The sequence below is a fragment of the Bolinopsis microptera genome, chromosome 2 (assembly GCF_026151205.1).
Source record: "Bolinopsis microptera isolate Bmic1 chromosome 2, MBARI_Bmic_1.0, whole genome shotgun sequence".
Lineage (NCBI taxonomy): Eukaryota > Metazoa > Ctenophora > Tentaculata > Lobata > Bolinopsidae > Bolinopsis > Bolinopsis microptera.
Genome location: NC_087073.1, coordinates 7,694,525 through 7,720,821, shown reverse-complemented (window position 1 = coordinate 7,720,821; position 26,297 = coordinate 7,694,525). Strand labels below are relative to the sequence as shown.

At 38.1% G+C, this 26,297-nt stretch overlaps 2 protein-coding genes across 2 annotated transcripts in view; one reads left to right on the top strand and one right to left on the bottom strand.

Annotated features, from left to right (window-relative positions):
• LOC134811385 (nuclear pore complex protein Nup205-like) overlaps positions 1 to 22,534 on the bottom strand; it is a 29,145-nt gene extending 6,611 nt beyond the window's left edge. The window contains exons 1-19 of the mRNA XM_063818180.1: positions 22,370 to 22,534; positions 22,097 to 22,204; positions 21,836 to 21,978; positions 21,488 to 21,645; positions 21,058 to 21,221; positions 20,708 to 20,875; positions 20,314 to 20,535; positions 20,078 to 20,193; positions 19,819 to 19,951; positions 19,396 to 19,627; positions 19,026 to 19,226; positions 18,763 to 18,890; positions 8,806 to 9,015; positions 2,091 to 2,237; positions 1,700 to 1,941; positions 1,337 to 1,524; positions 1,063 to 1,212; positions 557 to 703; positions 139 to 343 (exon numbers count right to left, since the gene is read on the bottom strand). Of these exons, the coding sequence (XP_063674250.1) occupies positions 139 to 343; positions 557 to 703; positions 1,063 to 1,212; positions 1,337 to 1,524; positions 1,700 to 1,941; positions 2,091 to 2,237; positions 8,806 to 9,015; positions 18,763 to 18,890; positions 19,026 to 19,226; positions 19,396 to 19,627; positions 19,819 to 19,951; positions 20,078 to 20,193; positions 20,314 to 20,535; positions 20,708 to 20,875; positions 21,058 to 21,221; positions 21,488 to 21,645; positions 21,836 to 21,978; positions 22,097 to 22,204; positions 22,370 to 22,525 (3,218 nt within the window). The 5' untranslated portion in view covers positions 22,526 to 22,534. The remainder of the gene's footprint in view (positions 1 to 138; positions 344 to 556; positions 704 to 1,062; positions 1,213 to 1,336; positions 1,525 to 1,699; positions 1,942 to 2,090; positions 2,238 to 8,805; positions 9,016 to 18,762; positions 18,891 to 19,025; positions 19,227 to 19,395; positions 19,628 to 19,818; positions 19,952 to 20,077; positions 20,194 to 20,313; positions 20,536 to 20,707; positions 20,876 to 21,057; positions 21,222 to 21,487; positions 21,646 to 21,835; positions 21,979 to 22,096; positions 22,205 to 22,369) is intronic.
• Positions 5,828 to 6,893, top strand: LOC134811964 (putative uncharacterized protein DDB_G0286901). The gene is made up of 3 exons (XM_063819133.1): positions 5,828 to 5,848; positions 6,030 to 6,539; positions 6,657 to 6,893. The coding sequence occupies exons 1-3, from the start codon at positions 5,828 to 5,830 to the stop codon at positions 6,795 to 6,797; spliced, it is 672 nt and encodes a 223-aa protein (XP_063675203.1). The 3' UTR covers positions 6,798 to 6,893.
• Positions 22,535 to 26,297: the final 3,763 nt, after the last annotated feature.

Sequence of the window (26,297 nt, the reverse complement as noted above, 5' to 3'; positions counted from 1 at the left end):
TCTTATAGAGGGTATTAGGAAACATACAAAAAGCGTGGGTTAGTAAAGGGTGGGTTAGTTAAGGGTGGGTTATTTGACTATTGATATAAAACATAATTAACCAGAATGAGGTGTAAACATTCAATTTAAAACACGAACCTGTTAGGACCAGCAAGACCAAGCAGTAACCTCTGAAGATAACTAGTGAGGTTAGCTCTGGAGGTAACAAGTAGCTCCAGAGCCAGAAGTTGGAGGAACTCAGTCTGGTGCTCCAGTCGGGATGAGTCTGTACTCCAGGGGTGGATCTCTAGAAACTTGCCGAAGAAGTCGTACGTTGAGCGGAGATATCTTAACACTGCAGCACCTGGAATATGGACATTGCAATGTTTGGTATTACTTCAGATACCAAGTTTGTGATTAAAATTGGCCTCATTTTGGACGTACTTTAGGATGGCATCATGTATTCTCTCGACCCCATATAGCATCTTTCACGGTGCAAAGTTATGTAATTTATTACAATATACTCAGAGAGTTCCAGAAGAAGCTTATAAAAGCTGACACGTGACCAGTTACCTACCAGTGTGTCTGTTGGTGGAGAGTTTGAGGAGCAGCTGATAACAGAGGTGAGAAAGAACAGGTGTGTCGTACAAAGAGTTGGGTGGGAGCTCTTTAAAGAGCAGATCTATCACACTGTGAAGACACGTTCTCTTGCATCCCTGAATACCTGGACAAGTATCCTGTGTTATCTTATAGAGTCTGTTGTAAGAGATATAAAAGATGGAATGTTATTACAACCTTTCAGAGGAACTGGTAGTAAAGAAAACTATCTATAATTTTATAGACATAAGTAAGTCAGTAAGTCAGTAAGTCAGTAAGTCGGTAAGTAAGTAAGTCAGTAAGTCAGTAAGTAAGTAAGTAAGTAAGTAAGTCAGTAAGTCAGTAAGTCAGTAAGTCAGTAAGTCAGTAAGTCAGTAGTCAGTAAGTCAGTAAGTCAGTAAGTCAGTAAGTCAGTAAGTCAGTAAGTCAGTAAGTCAGTAAGTAAGTCAGTAAGTCAGTAAGTCAGTAAGTCAGTAAGTCAGTAACCTGGTTCCTGGAGTACTGTTTTGTTAAGGGGTCTGGTAATATCGAATCCCAGTAGATAGTATCCTATGTTAGGAGGGGCAAAGTCTAAGAGACTTATCAACAGGTTCAGGATCTTCTGCCGGATTGCGTTGTGTTCTCCTGACGATCCCGCTGAAAAGAGCACCCAGTAAAATTAGATTGTTAGAAAATTGTGGAGATAAATTGGTTAAATCGAAAATCGAATCAACTTATAATTCAACAGGATAAACTCCATCGATGTCACGGTACAACTTACAGGCCGTTTCGGGTTCGTCAGTCTCGAGCCGTTCCACCAGACTTTGCATCAGTTCCTCAGCAACAGCACTCTTCTGAGTAAGTATTATAGAGACCGGGCTCAGGGTGCCAGGTTTGCTGCAAACTGCTACCAGCAACTTCAAACAACCGTGTACTATATCTTGGTCTGTGTTTAACGGTATCATAAACCTGATATAATATGGATGTTTTTGTAAATAATTCGAGACCCTTGAATTAATCTACATGGTATTTGAGGTTATTTCATGGATCGAAGTATGTGATTATCTTTCATATGAAAATTCGAACTAATTATTGGTTACCAACATACGAATGTCATCATAAACTCCAAGTTTTCAAAACTAACTTGGCAATATGAAGAATAAAGTCAGAGTTTCTAGTGGAAGGATTAATGGTGAGAAGTAGCTGCTGAAGTGGGGTGACGATGGTGGTAGCACTGGACTCCCTCAACAAACTCAACATTTCCTCCTGCATTTCCAGGGTTAGAGCTAGGAGCTTCACAGCGCTCTTAGCTGCAGACAGATGACCTCCTTTCAGTCGCTCTCCTTTTGAGAGGACTTTGGATGCTGATTCTACTACTGTCATTATCTGCGAGAAGTAGATTTAGATTTCAGAATCTTTGTTAGGATGGTGTCGCTTTCAGTTCATCAAGAAAATACAAGTAAGTTCGATAAAAAAGGATCTTTATTGTCGGCAGAAAATTTTAAACAATAATCATAATGATATTTTAAAGAAACCTTGATAAGAAGTGGAGTGTCGTTGAGAAGCTGAGTGAGAAGATGATAAGCAGGAGAGTTGACAGTCTCCTCCAAATCTTGCTCATTTACTTGGAACTGGTCCAGAAACACGTGGAATATGCCCATACATTCCGCTGCCACCTCCCACTGAAATAGAATTTGGTATTAGCAGCCAGATAATCACAAAAAACCTTGCTCACTATTGGGTTAGTTTGGGCATATTCTTGTAACTCCAAGTTGAACGAAAGTGTCCAATGACACTTTATAGTATGTCCAGTCCATATTGTACAATGTACATGTGTGTACAATGCATGAACAATGAAGGTTAGGGAACGGTACTATAAATAATCCAGATTCCAGTAGTATCAAGATTTGATTAAATGACATGTTCCTTATTTCAGATATTCGACTTTTGCAATGTCGGCTAGTACGGCGAGTAAAGCAAGACAGTTCTTTTTTTTGTGAAACTTGATTTCGAGATAGCAGTTGATCAAAAAACTAAGACCAGTGACCGAACTTTTGAGGGGGTCCCGGACCCCAACCGCCAAACGGTGCCCGCGGGGCAGCCACGCCCATATTTGGTCCAAATTAGGCCGAATTTAGCCAAATACCCTGAACATGCCCCATACCCATATTTTATGTGCTCTTCTTGTAGCTAGTGGTCACCTGAACTCGTATATGAAATTTCATTAAGATTGGACAAAAAATGACTGAGTTATGAGCAAAAAACCATATGCCCATATTTGGTCATACGCACCAAATTTGGTAGATTTCGTCCCATAAATTAGGCAAATATCAATATTTTTGAATGAAACTTACTTTATATGAAAGGTAAGCCTAAACTACGTATTCTCTGTAAGTTATAGCTTTATATCTGTTTAAATGTGGATACTAAGGCGAAAAAACCATAAAAAATGAACTAAATTGCCCGTATCTTGGTTCGCGATATTCGCGGAATTGATCTCATTAAAATTGTAACAACTCAATCAGTTTTCAAAATTTTTGCATGAAATTTTCGGAATCGACTCGAAATCGCATTTCCACCTTATTTTAAATACGGATTTTTTTTGAGGTCTTTCATATACGAGTTCAGGTGACCACTAGCTACAAGAAGAGCACATAAAATATGGGTATGGGGCATGTTCAGGCTATTTGGCTAAATTCGGCCTAATTTGGACCAAATATGGGCGTGGCTGCCCCGCGGGCACCGTTTGACGGTTGGGGTCCGGGACCCCCTCAAAAGTTCGGTCACTGGTCTTAGTTTGTTGGTCAACTGCTATCTCGAAATCAAGTTTCACAAAAAAATACCCATTGCCCCCCCCCCCCCCCTCCCCCTTAAGCATTTGGAGCTATGAACATTTTTTGCGTTTTTGCTTGGCCACATTAAAATCTACAATATTTGAAGACATTGAAAATTGTGTGTTACAAAATTTTAGAAATGACTATTTTAAAGTGGCTTAATCCGACAACCCGCAAGTTAAACATGGCCAGCTGGCACCATCTGTCGTAGTTATCACAAGTTATTATATGTGCCTTGCAGAATAGAGGGAACCATGTCCTGAGAAAATGTGTGAGTGCGGACAACTTAAATGTTCGCACAGACAGCACAGGAATTGAAGATATGATTGCCGCAGGCAAATTTTATTGACGATTTTGCCCACGCAGAAGACCTAAAGCAATTTGGCAATAGAGATCATTTTCAAACACAGTTTCAAGAACGATTCAAAGAAATGTTCATTTTTTCCTTTTTTATTTTCCAACAATTTTTGATTGTTTTTTAGAAAATTCCTCTTCACCCCAGAAAAATTCGTGTCACAATTTTTCAAAATTCAGATCGTAGACTTTTTAAATCCCCTCTTTGGCACCAAAAATTTCCTCCGAAATCCAACATTTCCTCGCAGATTATCTGCTGATCTGCTATGTTTCTGTATGTGAGTTTATCAACCTCGCAAGCCATACAATGAACAAGTACTTGTCTACACTGCTTACACTTGCAAGTGTAGGCAGACTCACAACGATCAACAACCTCATCAAGAAACATAAAAATGTTACCTTCAGAGACTATGTTTAATAGTATCTAGTAAATAATAGATGCAGTTATACATTTTACCCTACGATATACAAACGATCTGCTTAGAAACTAAGAAGCCAGATCTTGACGTGGTCGAAATTCTTTACTTCTTTAAGAGTTTAAACCACAGCTTACACGATTAGTTGAATGTTATTAACTTTTACACTAATACTTTCAACTTTTATATCGCAACCATTTACAATTGTTGCTCACGTGAGCCCTTCCTCGTTAGCTTTGCAATATTATCCACCTTTCCATAGTCAAACAGAAAGTCCTTACGTCGCATGGGAGAAACGGCTATAGAGAAGCTGATAGTATAGTCAAGAGGACGTCAAATTGTGTGAATAGACTTATTGTTGAGATATCTATTGGGACTAGTTCAGATTTATTTTAAAGTTTGATCATATTCCATTATAGCAAGATATTGGATAGTGGATAGCATATACTATAGACTTGATAAAATAGACAGTCTCGCTACTTTCCTACAGACCTTCTAAAGTAATAGTTAATATTAAGGTATAAACTGTTATACAATATACACCCATACCAAGACGTTGAGTGTATCATTGCATACGTGCAGTAATGATTTATTGTTTGAATCAATCACCCTTAGTTTTGAAAACTTTCTACTCGTTTTGACTTGGTTTCTATCCAATTGGTATTTGCTCAACCCCTCGAAATTCATCGCCAAATATCTTTGAATTTTTGCTTTTACCGGAAATCTTTTACCGAAATTTTACCAGAAATCTTTTAGTCGAGAGGCAACATGTAAGTGCGGTAATATTTTGTAAATAGTGCGATTCTGCAACTGCCTAAACACTTAAACTTTTTTTGTGCGGCAAATGTTGAGGAAAAAACACCGCAGTTTAGCTTGACAATACTCCTAGGTGGGGGGGGGGGGGGTTAACGTATTTTTTTGTTTTTTTCAAAAATTTACTTTTACCTCCTTAACAAAAAAAAAATTCATTTTGAGCTATTTCGATTTTGAGCTATATTTTTATCATTTTATTGGTTTTTTCCTTTTTTCCCCCTTTTTTCCCTTTTTGTTAAAAAAAACAAACTACTTTTACCTTAACAAAAAAACAAAAAATGTTATCCCCCCCCCCCCCTAGGTTGTATTATTCGACAGCGTAGCAAATAAGGGTATTGTCTCTCACTGAGAGTAAGATTCCTGACAATTCAAGATGTATAAATCTATAGAATTATAGAACCCATAGAAAGTTTTACAATCAGATGACCAGGATGATCGAGGCAGAGCATTAATTATTATAACTTTACAATATAATATTCCAATACATTGTGTGGTTATGTGTATACAAATAATTAAAGAAATATAAGTTTCTTTTCTGTCTGTGACCTAAAGTGACTAAAGTGACTCAATTTCAATCTATTGAGGGATTGCGATCGAGCTTGACAAGTTATTCATTTACTTACTTTGTAAGTCCGTCAATGCATCATCAACTTGCTATCTAATAATAATAACAATGAACCTTCTGTATATCCTTTTCCTGATTTTTATAAGTACGTCTAATTTCTACTTTTTTCTACCGATTTTTTTTGATGTTACGTCATGAAAAACGTTTGATCCTAACCATAGGTACGGGCATATCGATCTTATCTCATTACACATAGCGATACCAAGTAAACAAATCTGATAGAACGGATAATGGCCGATGGTGCAAAAAAAGTGCGGTGATAGGTCAATAGTGTGATTCGGCACCTACCGCACTTATATGATGTCTTATAACGAAATAACGAATAATTCAAATTATCAGTAACAAATTAACAGGTGATGGCACGAGTTCCGCTTGTGATAGGATTTGTAACTCTAGTAACCCTACTGTGCCATATCACCATGGTGACGGCAGAACTCCCGGCAGAACAACTCCCGGCAGAACAACTTCCATCAGAACAACTCCCGGCAGAACAACTTCCGGCAGAAAAACTCCCGGCAGAACAACTTCCGGCAGAACAACTCCCGGCAGAACAACTCCCGGCAGAACAACTCCCGGCAGAACAACTCCCGGCAGAACAACTCACGGCTGAACAACTCCCGGCCGAACAACTTCCGTCAGAACAACTTCCGGCAGAACAACTCCCGGCAGAACAACTCCCGTCAGAACAACTCCCGGCAGAACAACTCCCGGCTGAACAACTTCCGTCAGTACAACTCCCGGCAGAACAACTCCCGGCAGAACAACTTCCGGCAGAACAACTCCCGGCAGAACAACTCCCGGCAGAACAACTCCCGGCAGAACAACTCCCGGCAGAAGAAATTCCGGCAGAACAACTCCCAGAACAACCACTACCAGAACCAGAATGCAGTGTTGGGGACAAGCGCCAGGAAGGATGTAATACTTGCAAGTGCACAGCAAAGGGTACAGATTTAGCAGTCTTTACTGGAAACAGATTTAATCGTTTTAATTTATTTTACCGCTTAAACTGTTTGTTTGGCCATAAAGGTAGAAGGCTTTTAACTGGCTTCTAATTTTCAGGAAGTTGGACCTGCACTCGTAGGAGGAAAAATTGCTGTATATACTCCAAAGGAACTGGAAAGACAACTTCTGTTCGCATTGGACGATCCTTCAGTGACGGATGCAACAGATGCCAATGCACAAAATCTGAAGATAACTTAGGGCCCTGGCCATGTACCCGTATGATGTGCTCAGGCTGTCTTTACAAGAACTGGGATAAAGCAACAGGCTGGGCCAAGCCGAGGTCTGAAGTTCAGGTTTTTGATGATAAAGGTGATAACGGTAAGGGGTGTAACAAGATTTGTACGTGTAAACGTATGGGATTTTACGATGCAGTTGATTGCGAATCAGAGGCCTGTGTCGTTGCTTAAAGCAGAATCTGAGTAACTTCTGATGCATGATTAGCTGATTTTTGGCAAAATATTTTCTTCGGATTAAAGATCTTTAGAACCTGAAAAAATGTTCATATTGACGCATGTAAAATTGTCATAAATAGTAGTAAATAACGAAATTGAGTTCAGTTATCAGAAGAGTGAGTTTGATTTATTGTACTCAATATGAATTTAGTAATGGAAGTTTATTATACACCTGCAAATCAACAAAATGTAAACGTAAGTGTGTGATAATAATAGTAATAGTGATTGTTCAATTATTTGCATTCTACCACTTGGGAATAATCCCAGACCCTAATGGACAACGTAACTCGTAAGGGTTGGGAATTGGGATGAGGGTGGCCGCAAGGGTTCGGGATAATATGGTGGAATTTTTATTTAGCTTTCTGCTTGAGATCAGTTTTAGGTTTGCTGTAGAGGCTAGAGTGAGATTTGGTAGTATGTACAACAATCTGCTGTGGCGGCAATTCAAGTACAAAGACGCGCAACAGTGCGCGTTTACGAAATGCTTGCCCATCTATTTAAAGTCGTATGGCGGCGGCGACCGCTCACTCGTGAAAACTACTGAGAGTGCCACATTTTGAAGATGGGCTATGAAGTTATATTATATTAAGTGATATGAACCAGGGTAAGTTTTCGTACAGATTACAGGCTTGCGTTAATAAACGTTTCCTGATGCTATGTTACCATATGCCAAAGATGGGCGTATTGGATTGCCCAGATAAAAATGTACACTGTACTAAACATTATGTTTATTTAAAGCCATCTTACAAAATAGCATATTTAGAATATTTACATGCGAGAATTTTAACTATGTTTTAACTATTTTAACGAGAATCTTAATTATGTTGAAAAACGAGAATTTACCGAGGAGAGCTATATCAAATTTGTTTATCGGATAATATAATCGTTATGTACATGAAATCATATTCTCCGTAAATCCTAATCTATACAGTCTTAATTACAATGTTAATAAGACCTCAAGGCCTATACAACTGATTGACATAAACTGAAGAAGCCTAGCAGTTAGCACTGTTTTGAGGCTACGTCTCACGTATTAAGCGAACACAAGACTATTAAAAGGTTGTACCCCGTATCAGTCAATTGTAGTCATTTGTATTAAAACTATTTTATTTGTCTGTTTATTAGCGTAATCTGTTTCTTAGCATTGTCTCTTTATTAGCTAAGTGAGTAAGCTAACAAAGAAAGTCTACGGGAGAGTGAAAATATTGTTAAACACAAAATGACAAATCTGTTACGGGGGACTAGCTCAAATGGTAGAGCGCTCGCTTAGCATGTGAGAGGTACCGGGATCAATGCCCGGGTTCTCCAGTAATTCTTTTTAAAATAAGAAGCAGGATTTTGCACAAGATAGTAATAAAATGTGTTTAAGCCAACGACCCTAATGTCTATAAAAAGTATAGTCGTAATTGGTGTGCCTGCAAAATATCATAATCTAACAACTAGCTGAAATCTACCATAGAATTTGAGTTGAAGAAGGAGCAGGAACATTGTTTTCGTAATTTCTTATTAATGATTCGTTTCACGTGATTGGGTCAATTAGTTGATGATATTACTAATATTTTATTGCTAATGGATGTGATGTTTCGAGAAGCAAGTTTCATCGAAACAAATTTATCCTAGGCGACAAAAGAAGATCTGGAGAACCCGGGCATTGATCCCGGTACCTCTCACATGCTAAGCGAGCGCTCTACCATTTGAGCTAGTCCCCCGATACATAAAATGTTTTCTAAATGTATAAATTCTAATAATCTTACCATTTCATTATTATCGCTGTACGCTCTGATATCGAACTTCAAGAAAACAGACTCCTTGACAAAGTTGAGATAAGGAATGAGGCCAGGTTGTCTGTACCCTACACCCAGTGATCCAGGGATAGTAGTGGACAGCAGTCCTTTCAGTAGGTTTAGGAATCCTCTGGTTTCCGGGTAGGTCTCGCTTCTTGATTCTATTTCTTCTAATTCTGACTGAAACATAAACGGCAGTTTAGTATTTGGTTCGACAATATTTGGTTCAGGAAATTTGGATATGCATATTGCGCCCTCTCCCCTATGGTAAGAAATTTCTATGATTTTGTTCGGATATAAATGTACTTTTTTAATGTTTTTATAACAATATATTTGGGATTTGAATAATAATATTTAACCTATTAACTGACCAAAAGAAGGGCAACATGTTAAAGGTTCGAACATTTAACATCAAGTAACATAACATAAGACGATGATAAGTAACATAACATAAGACAATGATTAATTGCAATATAAGTATCGAATTCGGATTTTTAGTAGACGTATAATTGTCACGATGCTGCTTCTAATGTCACACATTTCAGTAACTGAGTCCATCGATCTGAGTACATTAATCTGAGTCCATCAATCTGAGTCCATCAATCTGAGTACATCAATATTAGTTCATCAATCTCAGTACTGTGATCTCAACTCAGAACTGCAGGAAAACTAGGCATACGATTGGAGGTTGGTTCATTCTGAGCTGTTGAAGAAGTTAACATGCGGACTGTAATAACCACTCTTCCCTTTGCAGATCCCCATAGCTTTAACAGGAACTCTTTGTAGCTCTTAACCGAGACAAGGTAAATAATGGGGTTAGCAGAGAAGTTGAGGTAGCACATGTAGAGCGCAAAGCGGTAGTAGTGGAACCTGACACTGTACAGCGAAGCAACCCGGGGGAAGAAGGTTCTGATGACGAAGAAGACTCCGTAGGGAAGGTAAGAAGTGAAGTAGCAGAGTGAGATGAGGAGAAGAGTGATGACACTCTGCTTCTGAAGACCCTGAACCCTCCTCACATACTGGAGCAACCAGATGATAGCTATCAGAACCACTAACATAGGCAGCAGGATGAAGAACACCACAGCCAGGAACGGGAATATCTTCGCTAACTTTCCTGTACCTGTGAAATGCCCCTCACATCTGAAGTAGGTCAGCCTGAAGCTCTCAGTCCTGTCTATCAGCTGGGTGGGAATAATGTGGAATATGGGCATTACACACCACATAGCCAGTGCTATGATACGACCAGTTCGTGTGGACCTATGTCTGGCCTGGAGCGGGAACAGAAGACAGTGAAGCTTGCTGACGTTGAATGCACAAATCAGGTAAATCTCTGAAACCCCGAAAAAGAGGTGCATGTAGTTGGTGACAGTGCAGAGGATATCACCAAGAACCCATTTGTTCTCAATAACTGATATCAGTACTGTTATGACGTACAGTGAGAATCCTATGTCAGCAAATGCGATGTTTTGAATCAATACTATTGAGATGTTATCAAGTTTTATAGCGTTGTATTTTATTGAGGACACTAGAACCATTGAGTTGCCTAACACGGGGAGTGTTATGGAGACGACACACCATAAGCCGATGAAGAACCGCTCAACGTCACTGGATGAAACATTGTGCCAGTCAATTGCAGATGTTCCGTTCAGAAGTGACATTTCCTATTAAATAAACCGTTGCTTAATGGCTGCTTAATTTCAATTTTTTAATACTATTCTACTGTAAATACAGAAGAACATTTTTTGTGTTCTTTGTGATAAAATATTGAATCAGAAATAGTGAACACGTATCGCTATTTAAAATGTTTTGGATATTCATTAACAAGTAAGAATGGCAAAAGGGGAGAAGAGAAATTACCTTTCAAAAGTAGGAACGCTCGGTACGCTAGCGTACCGGGAACTGATGATTTTGATTTACCGCCCGGAAAGTTTTGAGAAATCGGAGTTTTCAGGGAAAATTTCGATAATAATTTGTTGGTTAAAGATCCTCGATAGAGGCTTGCTTCCCAGTGGGAAAAGAGAAAGCTTTCCTGTGCAAAGGCACGAAACTTCCCGATTGGAATGGAAGAAGCTTCCTGGTTGGAATAGAGAAAGCTTTCCTGTGGGAAGTTAGGATGTTTCCCACTATTTTGTGGCAGGAGTTTAATATATATGCAATATTTACAATCTCATTATTTAAATCGTTCTTGAAACTGTGTTAGACCATTTTATTGTAACATACACGATGGCACAGGGTTGTATAGTATATTATAAAACAGTTCAACAAGCTCAATGTTGTTTCTAGTACACCAGTTTTCAGCTACTCAACGTACAACTCCAGCGATACCCATGTCCCATAACTTTTACACTGCAACGTAGGATGCAGATATCGGATATCCCATTCCGTCTTTCTTACGTTTCGTTTATTGGTTTGATCACTACGTATAAAACCTCCGATCTAATGAAGGCCACGGTTGGAATGAAGCTTGTTTTTCTGGTTTTTCAGCTGCTTCTCTTTACGGTAAGCCATCTTTACGTTGACCGTGAGATCTTCTTACTTCTTTGTTTCAATCAAATTCAAAAATAATAATATTTTACCTACCATTACCCACTCATTACCCACACAGGAGCACATATACTGCAGTGGACAGGGGGAAGTACAGTTGTTTTCGTTCAATGATACGTATAACTGTGGTAACGGGGACGTATGTGATTTTTACTTCAAGAACGTCGTAATCAAGGAACGAGATGGAGAGGTATTCCTCAATGTAGCAGAAACAGGCTCTACTAAAGATAAAGAGAAGGTATTCTTCTCAAACGTGGAGCAGCTTGATGAAGTTACGACAGTAAGCCTCCGCACTGGTAGCGGAATAACAATATCACTTGAAGTATGGGATGAAGACGGTGACAACGATAAATATATAAGAAGCAGGAATTTAGTGGTACCATTCTACTTGAAAGAATCGAGTGAAGATTGGTCCTGGCGTTCCTATACAATTACAGCGGACAATGGGAAATCGGTTATTAATATAAAATATAGAATTTTGAGCTGTGATCACCTATTTACCGGATTAGGTTGTGACTCCTGCGTAGATAACTACTACGGAATAGACTGTAGTAAATACTGCAAACCTAAAACCGGTTATTACGAGTGCGGATCATCAGGAGAGAAGGTTTGTGAAGAAAGGATAACAGGAGATGACTGTGATACCTGCATCACAGGCTTCACAGGAGAGGGTTGTCAGTCTTGTTCTGATAACTACTACCCTGCTGAAACTTGTGCTGTGCACTGTCCCCCTAACCCTGGGAAATACACCTGCTCGGAACTAGGAGAGAAAGATTGTCTAGGAAACTGGACAGGTATCAACTGCATAACCTGTGCGAATAACTACTATGGACCTGACTGTTCTACATTCTGCAACAAGTCTGTTAACTACGAGTGTGATGAATCAGGAAATAAAGTCTGTAAGGAAAACTACTATCCAGAACAAAAATGTGACACTAACTGTGAGCCACAACCAGGAAGCTACACTTGTAACCAAACAACAGGAAAGAAAATATGCGAGGAGGGGAAAACCGGAGAATATTGTGAGTTTTCAAATACTAAACAGGCAATCTTCCAATTTCTTAAGATGAATTAGGTGCTTCTTAACACTAATATATAATAACTGTGGGGCATTATAAATTTTCAATGGAATAGGGGATAAAAGCTTGCCAAATAAATAGCAGCGAACAATCAATTGTAATGTTTCAGGTAACGCTGCCCAACATCTTGGAGTCTGGATAAGTTCAAGTTTGGCAGCTGTGTTCTTTTTAATATCGATTTTAACTGCATTTTATGTTCTTCACTTACGTAAAAAGCTGGAAAATGTATCTACTGTTAATTTGGTCTACGTAAATACTGCAGTTCCTAACCCAGCTGAAAAAATCCCCACTACCGGGCCAAAGGACGACGATGTTGCTTTCCAAGTAATTTCTGAAGATGCTGCTCACACCTACAGCTCTATTGATGGACCATCACCAGACATTGCAAGTGATCATATCTATAACGATTAAAGGACCCAAGGTTTAGCAGAGTCGGGAGTTAGAATATAAACTGATTTACGAATATTACTGCTGTTAAATCTTATGTTTAGAGTTGCAAATTTCTGATAATTCCGTATATATGCGACCAAGGGAAACTTCTCAGGTTTAAAAATTGTCAACGTTTTAAATTTTCAATGTAACTACATCATATTCAAGTTCTTAAAAGATTTTATTATTATCAATTAGTGTTTCGATTATATTTTAGATTTAATACCTTTTTTATTTGATTCTTGATCAACAATCAACAGATATGAGACGAGTGCATATTTTATTTTATGTTTCAAGACCATGATGTTTAGTATTTTCATTTGATAATATGTGGATAACCGACGTGAGTTTGTAAGTTGTAAGTTACGAATGTTGTTTATAAACAGCATTAATAATGAAAACCACTCGTCATTTATCTATTCAATAATATTTATATTATTGAATAGATAAATGACGAGTGGTTTTCATTATTAATGCTGCAAGTTGTGTATTGTCATTCAAACATTTATGATTAAATTCTTCAGCGTATTATTTTGCACAGTTGCACCCAAATAAACCAACAACAACAAAAATTTGATTTTTTTCAAAATGAAATAAATTTTGACATGGAAGAATGTAATCCAGCGGGAATATAATCAGCAGAAAAAACAAAAGCTTTATAAAGCATCAGTTACATGTACGGGGTCAAGACTAGGGCAGTCAATGACCTATGAATGAATTTTCTACACTAAAGATTGGGATATCAAATTGTTCATCGCAATTAATACGTTCGGTGCCTTATCGATGGTGTATCTAATCAAATGTTGGCAAATCGAAAAGCTCATATTGAGCCGAATAATCGAGCAGTGGATGAATAGATGCTGTCATCGAATTGGATATGCTGAGTTTGTTAACTAATATGCAAAAGTAAAATAATCCAAAGCCGGGAAATCTTTGAGAAATCAATATTTTTTTGAGAATTCATTTTTTTGACAAGATTTCGACAATTGGTAGAAGATCCTCGATAGAGAGGCTTGCTTTCGAGTGGGAAAATAGAAAGCTTCCCTGTGGAAAGGCAAGAAGTTTCCCGATGGCAAGGGAAGAAGCTTCCCTCTATTTGGTGGCAAGAGTTTAATTTTCACTAGATTCCTATGTACATAGTACAACGAAACTTGTCACTTGACTAGGTGTCTCTCATTGCAAGATTTTAATCCTGAAAGCAAATTTCACAACATTTTTTCGAGGGCCTACAAAGCTACAATACACATCCTCTTATTCGAACCACACTTATTTCACTATTTTTGTGGCCGGCCCTAATATCTTAATATATAATGCATTTACAATCTCATTATTTGAACCGATCTTGAAACTGAGTTAGACCATTTTATTGTAACATTCTCATTACACGATGGTACAGGGTCGTATAGTATATTACAATACAGTCCAACAAGCTCAATATTAATGTTATTTCTAGTACAACAGCTGTTGTCAGCTACTCAACGTACAACTCCAACGATACCCATGTCCCGTAACATAAACACTGCGACGTAGGATGCAGATATCCCATTCCGTCTTTCTTACGTTTCGTTTATTGGTTTGATCACTACATACTATAAAACCACCGATCAAATGAGGGTCATGGTTGGAGTAAAGCTTGTTTTTCTGGTTTTTCAGCTGCTTCTGTTCACGGTAAGTCGTCTTTACGTTGAGCGTGAGACATTTTACTTCTTCGTTTAATTCAGTTCTCAGAGGTAAGGCATTCAAAAATAATAAAATTTCGTTAGTACGTACAATGCCAATTTAAGAAAACTTCTTTCGAGTACATTTCTAAACCTTCACTAACTGGATAAAAACAGTTGCATTATACGACAAGACACCATTACCCATACATTACCTACCATTACCCACACATTACCTACCATTACCCACACATTACCCACTCATTACCCACATAGGAGCACATATACTGCAGTGGACAGGGGGAGGTACAGTTGTATTCGTACAGTGATACGTATAACTGTGGTAGCGGGGACGTATGTGATTTTTACTTCAAGAACGTCGTCATCAGGGAACGAGATGGAGAGGTATTCCTCAATGTAGCAGAAACAGGCTCTACTAAAAATAAAGAGAAAGTATTGTTCTCAAACGTGAATCAGCTTGATGAAGCTACGACAGTAAACTTCCGCACTGATAAGGACATAACAATATCATTTGAAGTATGGGATGAAGACGGTTACAACGATAAATATATAAGAAGCAGGACGATTGCAAAGGTACCATTCTACTTGAGAAAATCGGGTGAAGATTCCTCCAAGTGGTACTGGCGTTCCTATACAATTACACCTGACAACGGGAAATCGATTATTACTTTAAAATATAGAATTTTGAGCTGTGATAACCTATTTACCGGTTTAGGTTGTGACTTCTGCGTAGATAACTACTACGGAACAGACTGTAGTAAATACTGCAAACCTAAAACCGGTTATTACAAGTGCGGATCATCAGGAGAGAAAGATTGTGAAGAAAGGATAACAGGAGATGACTGTGATACCTGCATCACAGGCTTCACAGGAGAGGGTTGTCAGTCTTGTTCTGATAATTACTACCCTGCTGAAACTTGTGATGTGCACTGTCCCCCTAACCCTGACAAATACACCTGCTCGGAACTAGGAGAGAAAGATTGTCTAGTAAACTGGACAGGTCTCAACTGCACAACTGTGCGAATAACTACTATGGACCTGACTGTTCTACATTCTGCAACAAGTCTGTTAACTACACGTGTAATGAATCAGGAAAGAAAGCCTGTAAGGGAAACTACTATCCAGAACATAAATGTACCACTAACTGTGAGCCACAACCAGGAAGCTACACTTGTAACCAAACAACAGGAAAGAAAATATGCGAGGAGAGGATAACAGGAGATGACTGTGATAAGTGCATAGAATACTACCACGGAGAGGGTTGTAAAGTTTATTGCAAGCCAGATATCGAGTACAATTGCTCAGAAAATGGCACGAAATTATGTTTCGACAGCACAACCAGTGATAAAAACAACTGTAGGAAACCAGATAAAAACATTTCTTTGATAGGAGCCACAATGGGTGGGGTAGGGCTGTTGCTGATAATGCTGGCGATTGTCATCATTCTTAGAGTGAGGAAATACAGAAATAAAAATGTCGCAGATGAGATAAGAGGAGAAACTGATAACAATGAAATGAACCAATACCAGGAAGCAACTTATCCCACAGTGAATGAGCAAGCAGCTCAGTCCTCGGACACCACAGAAGATAACACAGAAGGTCTTTATAGCCGGATAAACAGAGAGGAGCTAGGAAACAGAAAACAACAGATACAACCCCAGATTCAACCTGACCAAAACCAAGACAACACTGAAGATAACACAGAAGGTCTTTATAGCCGGATAAACCGACAGGAGCTAGGAAACAGAAAACAACAGATACAGCCCCAGATTCAACCTGACCAAAACCAAGACAACACAGAAGATAACACAGAAGGTCTTTATAACCGGATAAACAGACAGGAGCAAGGAAACAGAAAACAACAGATACAGCCCCAGATTCAACCTGACCAAAACCAAGACAACACTGAAGATAACACAGAAGGTCTTTATAGCCGGATAAACCGACAGGAGCTAGGAAACAGAAAACAACAGATACAGCCCCAGATTCAACCTGACCAAAACCAAGACAACACAGAAGATAACACAGAAGGTCTATATAACCGGATAAACAGACAGGAGCAAGGAAACAGAAAACAACAGATACAGCCCCAGATTCAACCTGACCAAAACCAATACGATCTTTACTCGACAATCCAATCGCAGCCAGTTTACGCAACTGTAGATAAGCAGGACAGACATGGAGGACAATGTAGCGAAACCTACAGTCCTGAAACTGAGGAAGAACCAACATACGCTGATATAACGTTTGTAGGGAACAGGAGAGGAGATGATGTGGTGACGTACAGGAACACAGCTCCAGGTGGAGATAGTGGTGAAACAGGGCAGGAGGAGGCGACCTATATCACAATCACCCAGTTGGAAGAGGACAGACTATAAGTGAAGCGAAGCTCTATAAATATTGTCAGTTAATGTTGATATAATATACATGACTACGTGAGCGCCAGTATAGTTTGGATTTCGAGCTGGAGACATTAATTAATGTCTGTACTATTTTATTCCTTTTTTGTGTTGAGTGCCACCATGATTGTGGCAGTATGTTTAAACTGAAACGATTGTTCTGATGCCTAGTCTAAGCTGTTTGTGACTGATGATTTGAAGACGTGTTATATCTGATACTTAAAAAGGATTGTTACAGCTTTTAATTATTACCTATTTGTTGGATGTGTCGTAAATATTTAACATAAAGAATATTGGTCTACGTGATAGTGTGATGTCCTATTATTTCGTATTAATTATTGACTTAACATACTTAAAATTCTTCACAATTTGAACTATGCTCAAGACTTGTGAAAATTACGATTACGGTTATTTTGTTGACAATTATTTACGGTTGTAATTCAAAAGTATTAATTTTTACTTCTTATTATATTACTGTTGTAAATCTCGATCTTGAGTTTGATATTTGTTATGAACTACAATTTCTCTAAAAGATCTGATAGCCAATAAGTTAGAGGTACTGAGTGTGTGGGTTTAGGGGAAGGCCCTAATATATAAATTATGTACATTTACAATCTCATTATTTGTTGAAACTGTGTTTGAAAATGATCTCTATATTTCAAAATATGTGTGAGCAAAATCGTCAAACGTTTTTTGTTTATGTTGTCTGCACACAAAATGTTTCTCGGGGCATGACATGGTTCTACTCTGCACAATGCACATGTAATAATTTACGCGGATAACTACAAACTACGATAAAATGGTGCCGGCTGGCTGCGTTTTACTTGTGGGTTGTCGAACAACGCCACGTTAAAGTAGTCATTTCTCCAATTTTGTAACGCACGATTGGAGGGCTTTCGAAATTTTGTTATTTCAATGCAAGGCCAAGCAAAAAAGTAAAAAAGTTTCTGGGGCACAGCTACAAATGCCCAAGAACTGGCTTGCTTCAGTCTTCACTCGCTACGCTAGCCCTGGCAAGTATTAAGAGTGAAGCGAGCCCGATCTAGCAGGCTACTGGTGGGAAATTTTGTGCAGGAGTACCGGGGGAAGAAAAATGCTTTTGAAAGGTAAGCAACAGAACAGAAACGAATATTTTAAAGATGGTCTTAAACTGCGTCGTTTAAATAGGAGTTACGCATCAAAGAGTTTTTTCTTAATAAAAATGACACTACAAAAAATTTAAATTAAGATAAGAAGTGTACTTTCATTTTAAAGGGGTAAATTACGTGATGGAGCAACATATCTTAAATATATCTGCATGACAAAATCAACCTCAGAAGCCTCACGTGAACTGACCCAAGTTGGCAGTGTCATTGAGATTAGCTCATCTGAGATTGAATATCTATAGCTAAATCACGACTAAGTCTAATGAAAATTGGTAATTGTAGCCCTAATTCGTCAAGAATTGTTTTACAAAATTTACTTGAGTGAGCCTGATCGGTGATCGAGCTAAATTAAAAATTTCTGCTGACAAATTGAAATAGTTCGGGTTTAAATTGGACGTGATAAATTGTGGAATTTGTCACCATCGTAAAAGCTTCCCAGTTCAATCATCCCAGACTCATCATGTAAATATGAGTCCACCACCACACGTATCATCATGTCTGATTATATCAGAGGGTTAAAATCTGAACACTCCTAAATATGACAAGAGAAGATAAGGATGAAGAGATAAGGATGAGGAGATAAGGATGATGAGATAAGGATGAGGAGATAAGGATGAGGAGATAAGGATGAGGAGATAAGGATGCGACGAACCTGGATTCCAAGTTTAGTGGTGTTTGTTTGAACTGTAGGCAGTATCTGTGTAGCCTCTAACTGTTGCCATAACGACAAACACAATTCCGGTGTCTCAGTCAGTACAGCAATGCAGTCCAATATGGAGCCTGAAATTATTGTTATAAGTTGCTGAATAAATAGGAATAAAGCAATGAACCTTGGACACCTGAGCAAAGCTACATTTTGGCAGTTTAAATTTTAAACATATCCTCATTACATTCGAGTATATTAGCTGTCCAAACCTTTGAGTTGTGGTACGACAGGGCAGGAGAGAAGACCGAAGAGAGTGGACACAATATGCCACTGACTGTTTTCAGCCATGGTAGTTCTCAAGTCCTCGTCCAGAGCGAGGATGTGTTTTGTAAGGGAGAGTACAGATTGTAGTGCGTCCAGTTCCTCAGGTGTTATTGTAGGGACTGACACGTTCTGTTCTAACTTTACACCTGGGTCATGAGACAGATTACTGTTATACAGCTCTTTGGGGGATAGTTGAGAAATAATAAGATTCTAGATGAGAAATGCCAGATTTTTAGTTTCAAATAAAACCACTGCTTTATTAAGCAGTGAGGACAGATTTAAGTAAATCCTCACCCTCTAATTATAAAAACTGACCTTCTAATTGCTCGTGAATGTGCCACAAGTACTGCTCGAGGGACCCAAAGAAGTGATCCCACGTGACCAGAGAGTTACCACTCCCATAAGCACTGTCCGAGCGCAGGAGGTTGTAGCAGTGACGAGCAGACTGAGTGGTGTTGCTGATAGCGCACAGGAATTTCAGGTATTGGACAAAGAGATGTGGGGTTACTTGTTCTGCACCCACCTTCACAAACTTGAACAATCCACTCTGAAGAGAAGCAGTGAATTAAGGGAGGGATGTCTCCTCTATCCAGAACAGTGGATTAGATTATTGAGTGATAAGTCAATAATATGGATTAACAAAGTTCATAGTATAGGGTAAATTATCTATGATAATAGTTCATAATACTCGTGTAAATTTACAAGTTACCAACTTGAAAACTATAATTATAGAGGAACCTGTTTGCTAAAGTTGTTGTTATCTTTGTTAGAGGGAGAACCAGGAGAGTCTGGATACCAGAACATGTCACACAGTCCACTACTCTCACCCTTATACAACACCGCCATCAACTCCAACAACTTCTCGTACTCACTGGGCAGGTGCAACTTTCAAAGTTTTGTCCTTATTAAGTCTTGAGATTTAAGTGGGCGTACTTCTATTTTTTCTAAAATATATGCCAGGTATGTGTTTAAATTATTTTAATATTATAATCCAAACCTTTTTAAGTTAGAGTCAAGCTGCTGTTTAGAATCAGCCTGAATCTCGCCTATTCTCAGAGGCAGGTAGTAGATCATATTGGTTATCAGGGTGTGTATTCGGGCCACGTAATATTCCTGTAGAGAGTTCATAAGACAAGATAAGAGGATAAGCTATAGCAAATTGCTACTGAAATATCTTACGATGTGCCATATCTCAAAAAACTCAAAAACCGACAACAATATCCCATTAAGAACCTCTTGGAAGAAAGCAGTAGATTTGAGGAGCATGCCCGTCAGGAACTCAACACCTCCATGTTTAAAGGTCCAGTCCAGCAACATCTCCTCCTCCTGAAGGAGCTTGTCAAGATGTTGAGCAGAATGGGTTGTGGAGCACACGTTCACACTTACTGCCCAAACCAGGTGCAGTGCTGCTAGCAGTCCCTCACTTGACTTGGTAGATGATACTTCTGTTAGCTCCTGAAGATAGGGAGTCAGCGTCTCCAGATTTGAACATTGGTTTTTTAATCAAATATTCGTAATTTTTAATGATTTTTCCACTGACTTCAATACTTGTATAACCATGTTGTAGTTATTGACCACTAGTATCTAAGACTATCCAGCAAGCCTGAATCATGAACTACAAAGTAACCTGGTTGAAGTTTTTAGTAAAAGTGCTGTCCGTCATGAGAGAAGTTGCGTTATCAGCTAGTGGTTCCAGGTCGATGTTGTACAATATGGTCATGAAGAGAGCTGCGGTGTCTGCTTCTAGTGTGCCTTCCTTGCTCGTGTTACAATGCTTCTTCACGTGACACAACACCTGTGTATATATAAGTAGGTATAGAATCAGTCTTGCATTGACCTAGATTGAACTAGGTATTGGTATAAAATATCCCATGCATATTATATATTATGGGTGTCTTCAACACAAAGAGACAAATGGTGACATAATTCCTCGAGTCTTCAAATACCAGGTATTCGGGTATCTGGCAGATCACATACCTTCAAACAGTCGTTAGCAGGAAGAGGGTTCTGACAGGACCAAACAAAGATAACTTCTGACAAAGTAGCCCTGAAATCAGTGATAGCTTCACGTAACATCAACCTGTGTGTCACGTCACCCACTGCGTGACCTTGTTCTAACTTTTCCAGCTCTGTTGTCACATCTAATGGAAATAATTCAGGTGATATTGACTATTGAGGATATACGGATCTAATTCCTCTCTAGGTTGTATTCGTGGGTATAACTACAAAAAGTGCCTGGAAAATTTTGAAACTATAGATAGTTTCAGCTCATATTATCATGAATTAAAACATGACAAAGTGCGACAAGTGTAACTAGGGACGAATTGCTAAAGATTACCGAATTAAGGTATATCATGCAATAATGTCTACTTTATGATCATGTTATGATAATCTATAATCTACATACCAGTGGTGACGAGAATATCTAATATTTTCTGAACGAGACCCTCGTTCATGAGGTTGGAGGTGAAGCCAGTCACCATATCGACCACGTTGTGCTGCAGCCCGAATGTCCAAGTCTTTCCTTCCCTCATCTGCACCAACGTCTTCAAACAAGTCGCCATACTGAATAAAACAACCGTTATTAAACAGTAGTTACCTTGACCTTCTTTTTAAATGTACATTCCAGGTTATAATGTAAATAAATTAAACATGTTAGGTTTAATGAGTAATTAAAAGAAAATCCTATATAATCCTAAATTAGCTGCACAGTATAAATCTATAAAGAAGATATAAAGATATAAGAGACGCATACCTTCTTTTGCCATCGTAGAAAAGGAGAACAGCAAGTAATCCTCTAGTGAGAGTAGGGAACCTAGGGAGGTGCTCCTCTCCTGCTAATAGCAGGTCAACACACACCAACTCGTTCAACTTCAATACATCACTCAGTAATACCACCTGGGAACAAACGTTACCAGAAATTGTGGTTATAACTTAGGCACTGGGTAAAACTCGACAATTCAACAGTTTAAATTACTAGTCTTATTATGCTATGAAGTGTTTTTGAAGAAGTTACCTCTTGGGTAAATAGTTTGGGGAGTGTTCTAGGTGTGGTGTTACCAGGCAGAAGTATACCCTCTGTTACTGACTTGAGCACTGTCTGTCTGTCTCTCACATCTCGCTCCTGATATAATTTTAAATCAATTATCAATAATAGAATTTAATAAAGAATGAAATACGGTAGTCGAATAATAAAAGTACTTTTAGACGATATTATAAAAGGTAAGAGTTCAATTATAATCTCTTAATTACAAAGTACTTAATATTAAACATCAATCATATAACTTACAGGACTAGCAAACAAAGCATTGAAATCTGGTTTGTGTTTCTTGAGCAGGAGATGAAGTTGATCAGGAACAGCGGTTTTATTTCTGATGATGTTGTTCACTGTCAGAATTAGCTCTGATTGTGATCCCCATAATCCAGGGAACAAAAATGAGGTCATTGGCTGAGCTAAATTGACAGATAATGATGATTAATTGTTGTACAAAATTCTTTCAAATATCATACAGAAGATGATTTAGAGAATAATATCGCATTCGAAAAAAACCAATAAAATAAAACAGCTAAAGTCAAAAGAATCTTGATAAAATCAGATATCCTCATTGAAAACAAGGACAATAAATTTTTTAACAAGGTCATTCCAATCAAGAAGTAAGGAATCTGGCATTCGGAGAACTTTGATTTGTGCCATTGAACAAGTTAAAATCTGTAAACCTTTCTGGTATTCCTTCTGCTGGAAGCACTCAAAAGCTTTGTTGTATTCTTCCTCTAATATTTTTACATGTTCCAAGGTATTACCAACTCCAGATGAACATTTACTACATTTGACATCAGGTGAGGAAACATAGACAGTTGTAGAGCACGTCTCACAGACTAACACTCTCATATGATCATTTCTTTTCCAGTCATTAATACATGCTGCACAGCGACAATCAAAGTCATATTGAGATTTCAGATGTTCTTGACGAAAATTTTTGGTAACAGACTCAAAGTCAACACCATAACTATTAAACAATTCAGATCCTAACGCAACATTTTGATTTGTTTTTACAGTTGCAGCAGTGCCATTAAATAAACACACTGTATTAGTATAACAAGAGTGGTTCATTTTAGCAATAGCAGGGTAAATTCCTGAACCAATAGCCACATTTGAACAGGCATCTCTATCATAATACATAACTGTACTTGCATTCATCATCATTTGGCAAGTAATTGCTGACAATGTTCTAGAAATCAAATCAGATGTTACTTTTAAAAATGATGATTATTAAATAGCTTGTCAAAAACGGTTTGAAGAATGTCAAGGTTGCTTTTAAAGAATTTCTGTCTTGCTTTTGAGGAGCAAAACAGGGATGTTATCTCTAATTCAGACTCACTGAGGCTACAGGGATGGACTTCACAATTTTGTTCATAGATGTTGAAAACTTCACCAAGCTTGTCATTGATGTGGAATTTAAAAAGAATGCTGGTTCCAAGATGAAACAACCCAATTTCTTTCATAAATTCAATTTCTGAACATTCATGGTTTTGATGCACAATGTTTACTTTGAAACAAGAGGCTGAACAGAATTGCACTTCAGAACAACCGTTGCAAGGCACAACAATTGAGTCTTCTATATATTTGAAACAAGTGTAGCAATGTGATACCCAAAAAGGACTACCAAGTACAGCAGTAAAAGGTTTAACATGAAACATTGTCTCATTAGGCTTAAGATTGGCTGACGTCAACACAGAGTTTCCAACGGTTGTTGAATTCTCAGTTGTTAAGGCACTATAAATAAACGGCCCTTTACTCAACCCAATATCAGTTGACGCAGACTCTTTTGCGACGCTTACCAATGTGAGTTGTCCATCACAACTCTGCAATCGATTATTCAGCTTCTCAATATATTTTTTCTCAGATTCAAATAATCCCGAAAAAGTTTCAACAGCATATATGAACTCTATGATATCCTTAGATTGCTTGAACTGCTTAGTTTCGAACAACAATGCCGACTTATTTCCCATGGCATAGAAATAATGGGGATCACCAAACTGACATAACCGAATACTCTCATTGTACAGCTTTAGAGCCACTTCAAATTGCTTCCTCGTATATTGTTTGTTGCCTTCCTGACGACATCTGAGAGCTTCTTTATCACATTTTACCATCTTAGGTGTTTATCAATTCCAACTAGAGCCAGTAATGGCAGAACTGCAAACCATTCGATTCAAAATTTGTGCCTTAAGGCTAAAATTGGATATCATAATACATTCAATTAAAAATCAAGTGATGCAATTGGCAGAGCACAATACACAGATAACGGAAATTTTCTACTGCTACCAATATTATATGAAATATCAACAACCAAACATATACACATCTACTCCATCAATAATAATAATAATTCAAGAAAACAACAAATTCAAGAAAACAACAAATTTTTATTTAAATCAATTATAAATCAAGAGGCTTGCATATAATGAACATATTGACACGGGTGCAGAGTTGAGTCTGTACAGAACCTAGTAGTTTCAGATCCTTGTTTAACTTGCCGTACAGCAAGGTCATCCACTACTTTAGCCCGGCGAGGCACATAACTCCCTCTACAACTCCATATCAAATGTTTCATATATACTAGCCAAGTTCACAAGATATATCCTTGTGTTTGAGAAGAGCTCGTTAGAACTGCTTCCTTTCCCTTCAGTATCCCACAGTTTCTCGAGTTTCGTAACTGCCAGAGAACTCTCTTAAACAATTACTGGACTCGGTGATTATAAATCAAGAGGCTTGCATATAATGAACATATTGACACGGGTGCAGAGTTGAGTCTGTACGGAACCTAGTAGTTTCAGATCCTTGTTTAACTTGCCGTACAGCAAGGTCATCCACTACTTATAGCAACAATTTGAAAAACTTTAAAGTTCTTCTATTACCATGGAATATACTACGGGTATGGTGACTTGGGCTATTGAGTTGTTAAGTAGATTAAGATTAGTAAACCTGCACTTGCGTTGTATTTATAAAAACTAGAAATTAGGCTTCACGGTAAAATTCTATACAGTTACATAATTTAAACAATTATGGCCCCTTATTGTGGGCATAATCTACTCCATCATAGGGGCAGGGATGAGGTTGTAAGAGACTTCTGATAGAGGAGTCTATCAGAAGTCCATTTGTTAGCCTCTGTAGCCTCGTAGTGCAAAAAGCGTTCATAATTAAGATTAATTGTGTTACAGAATACAGCAATAAAGACTTAATTGTGATCAACTAGGATCACAAATATTGATAACACAAGACAAAACTATTGACACAGAACGGCCATTGCTTTATGGATATTGTTCAACTCTACAGTTTTTTTTAAAGCAATGACCCTATATAAAAATAATTGTAATTATAAAAATTCTGTAAAAATGGTACAAATTTAAAAACTGAGGTAAAATAAAACCCTTTGTAATAATATATGTAAAATCCACTAAATCACATCACAACAAAAAGCAGTTTAGACCACCATCCAACAAGCACTCCATGACCTTTTAGGGTTTAAGAGTGTTGATCAGGTTAAGGTCCAAATCACTTATTGCCGTGGGTGGAAGGGTTCTGGTACCTCTGTACCCCCTGATAGAGATTATACAGGTTCTGAGTAGATCAAAACGCAGTCTGCGTCTGACAAATGACATCACATCACAATACCGTTGGCCTTTCTTTAGGCTGATCTTTTCAGCTCTAAAGTTTTTTCTACAGTTTTTTCTTTCAAAATGGCAAACCTACATTGGGGAAATCATAGTGCCAGGTGCCCCCTTAATTCTTAAATACCGCCAAATCGCTATAATATCTGGATACTTCTTCTAGCGCTTGATTCTAATTCATAAGTTGTGAGTTTGTGCAGGCAAATGCGCAGCAGAAATCATTATGTAAAGACACTCCATTCGTTTTACTTTCATCATTGTTCAACCGTGACGAGCCTTATAAAAAAGCCTTAACGGGTGATACTCGTAAAATATCTGTTCCATATATTAGGACCGTCGACGAGTCCAACTCGGCGCGCGTCCTGGTAGGTTGTAAACCTACAAAAAAGCCCTATAAAAATCGAAATAGATTAAAATATTTTAAAACTTTCCTCCTGTAATAAAATTTTTAAAACCCTTGAAAGATAATTCGATGCTCTGGTAGCAGTAGCAGTAGCTTTTGCTATTTAATTTTGTTAAGCAAAAAGTACTATTTTATGCACAGC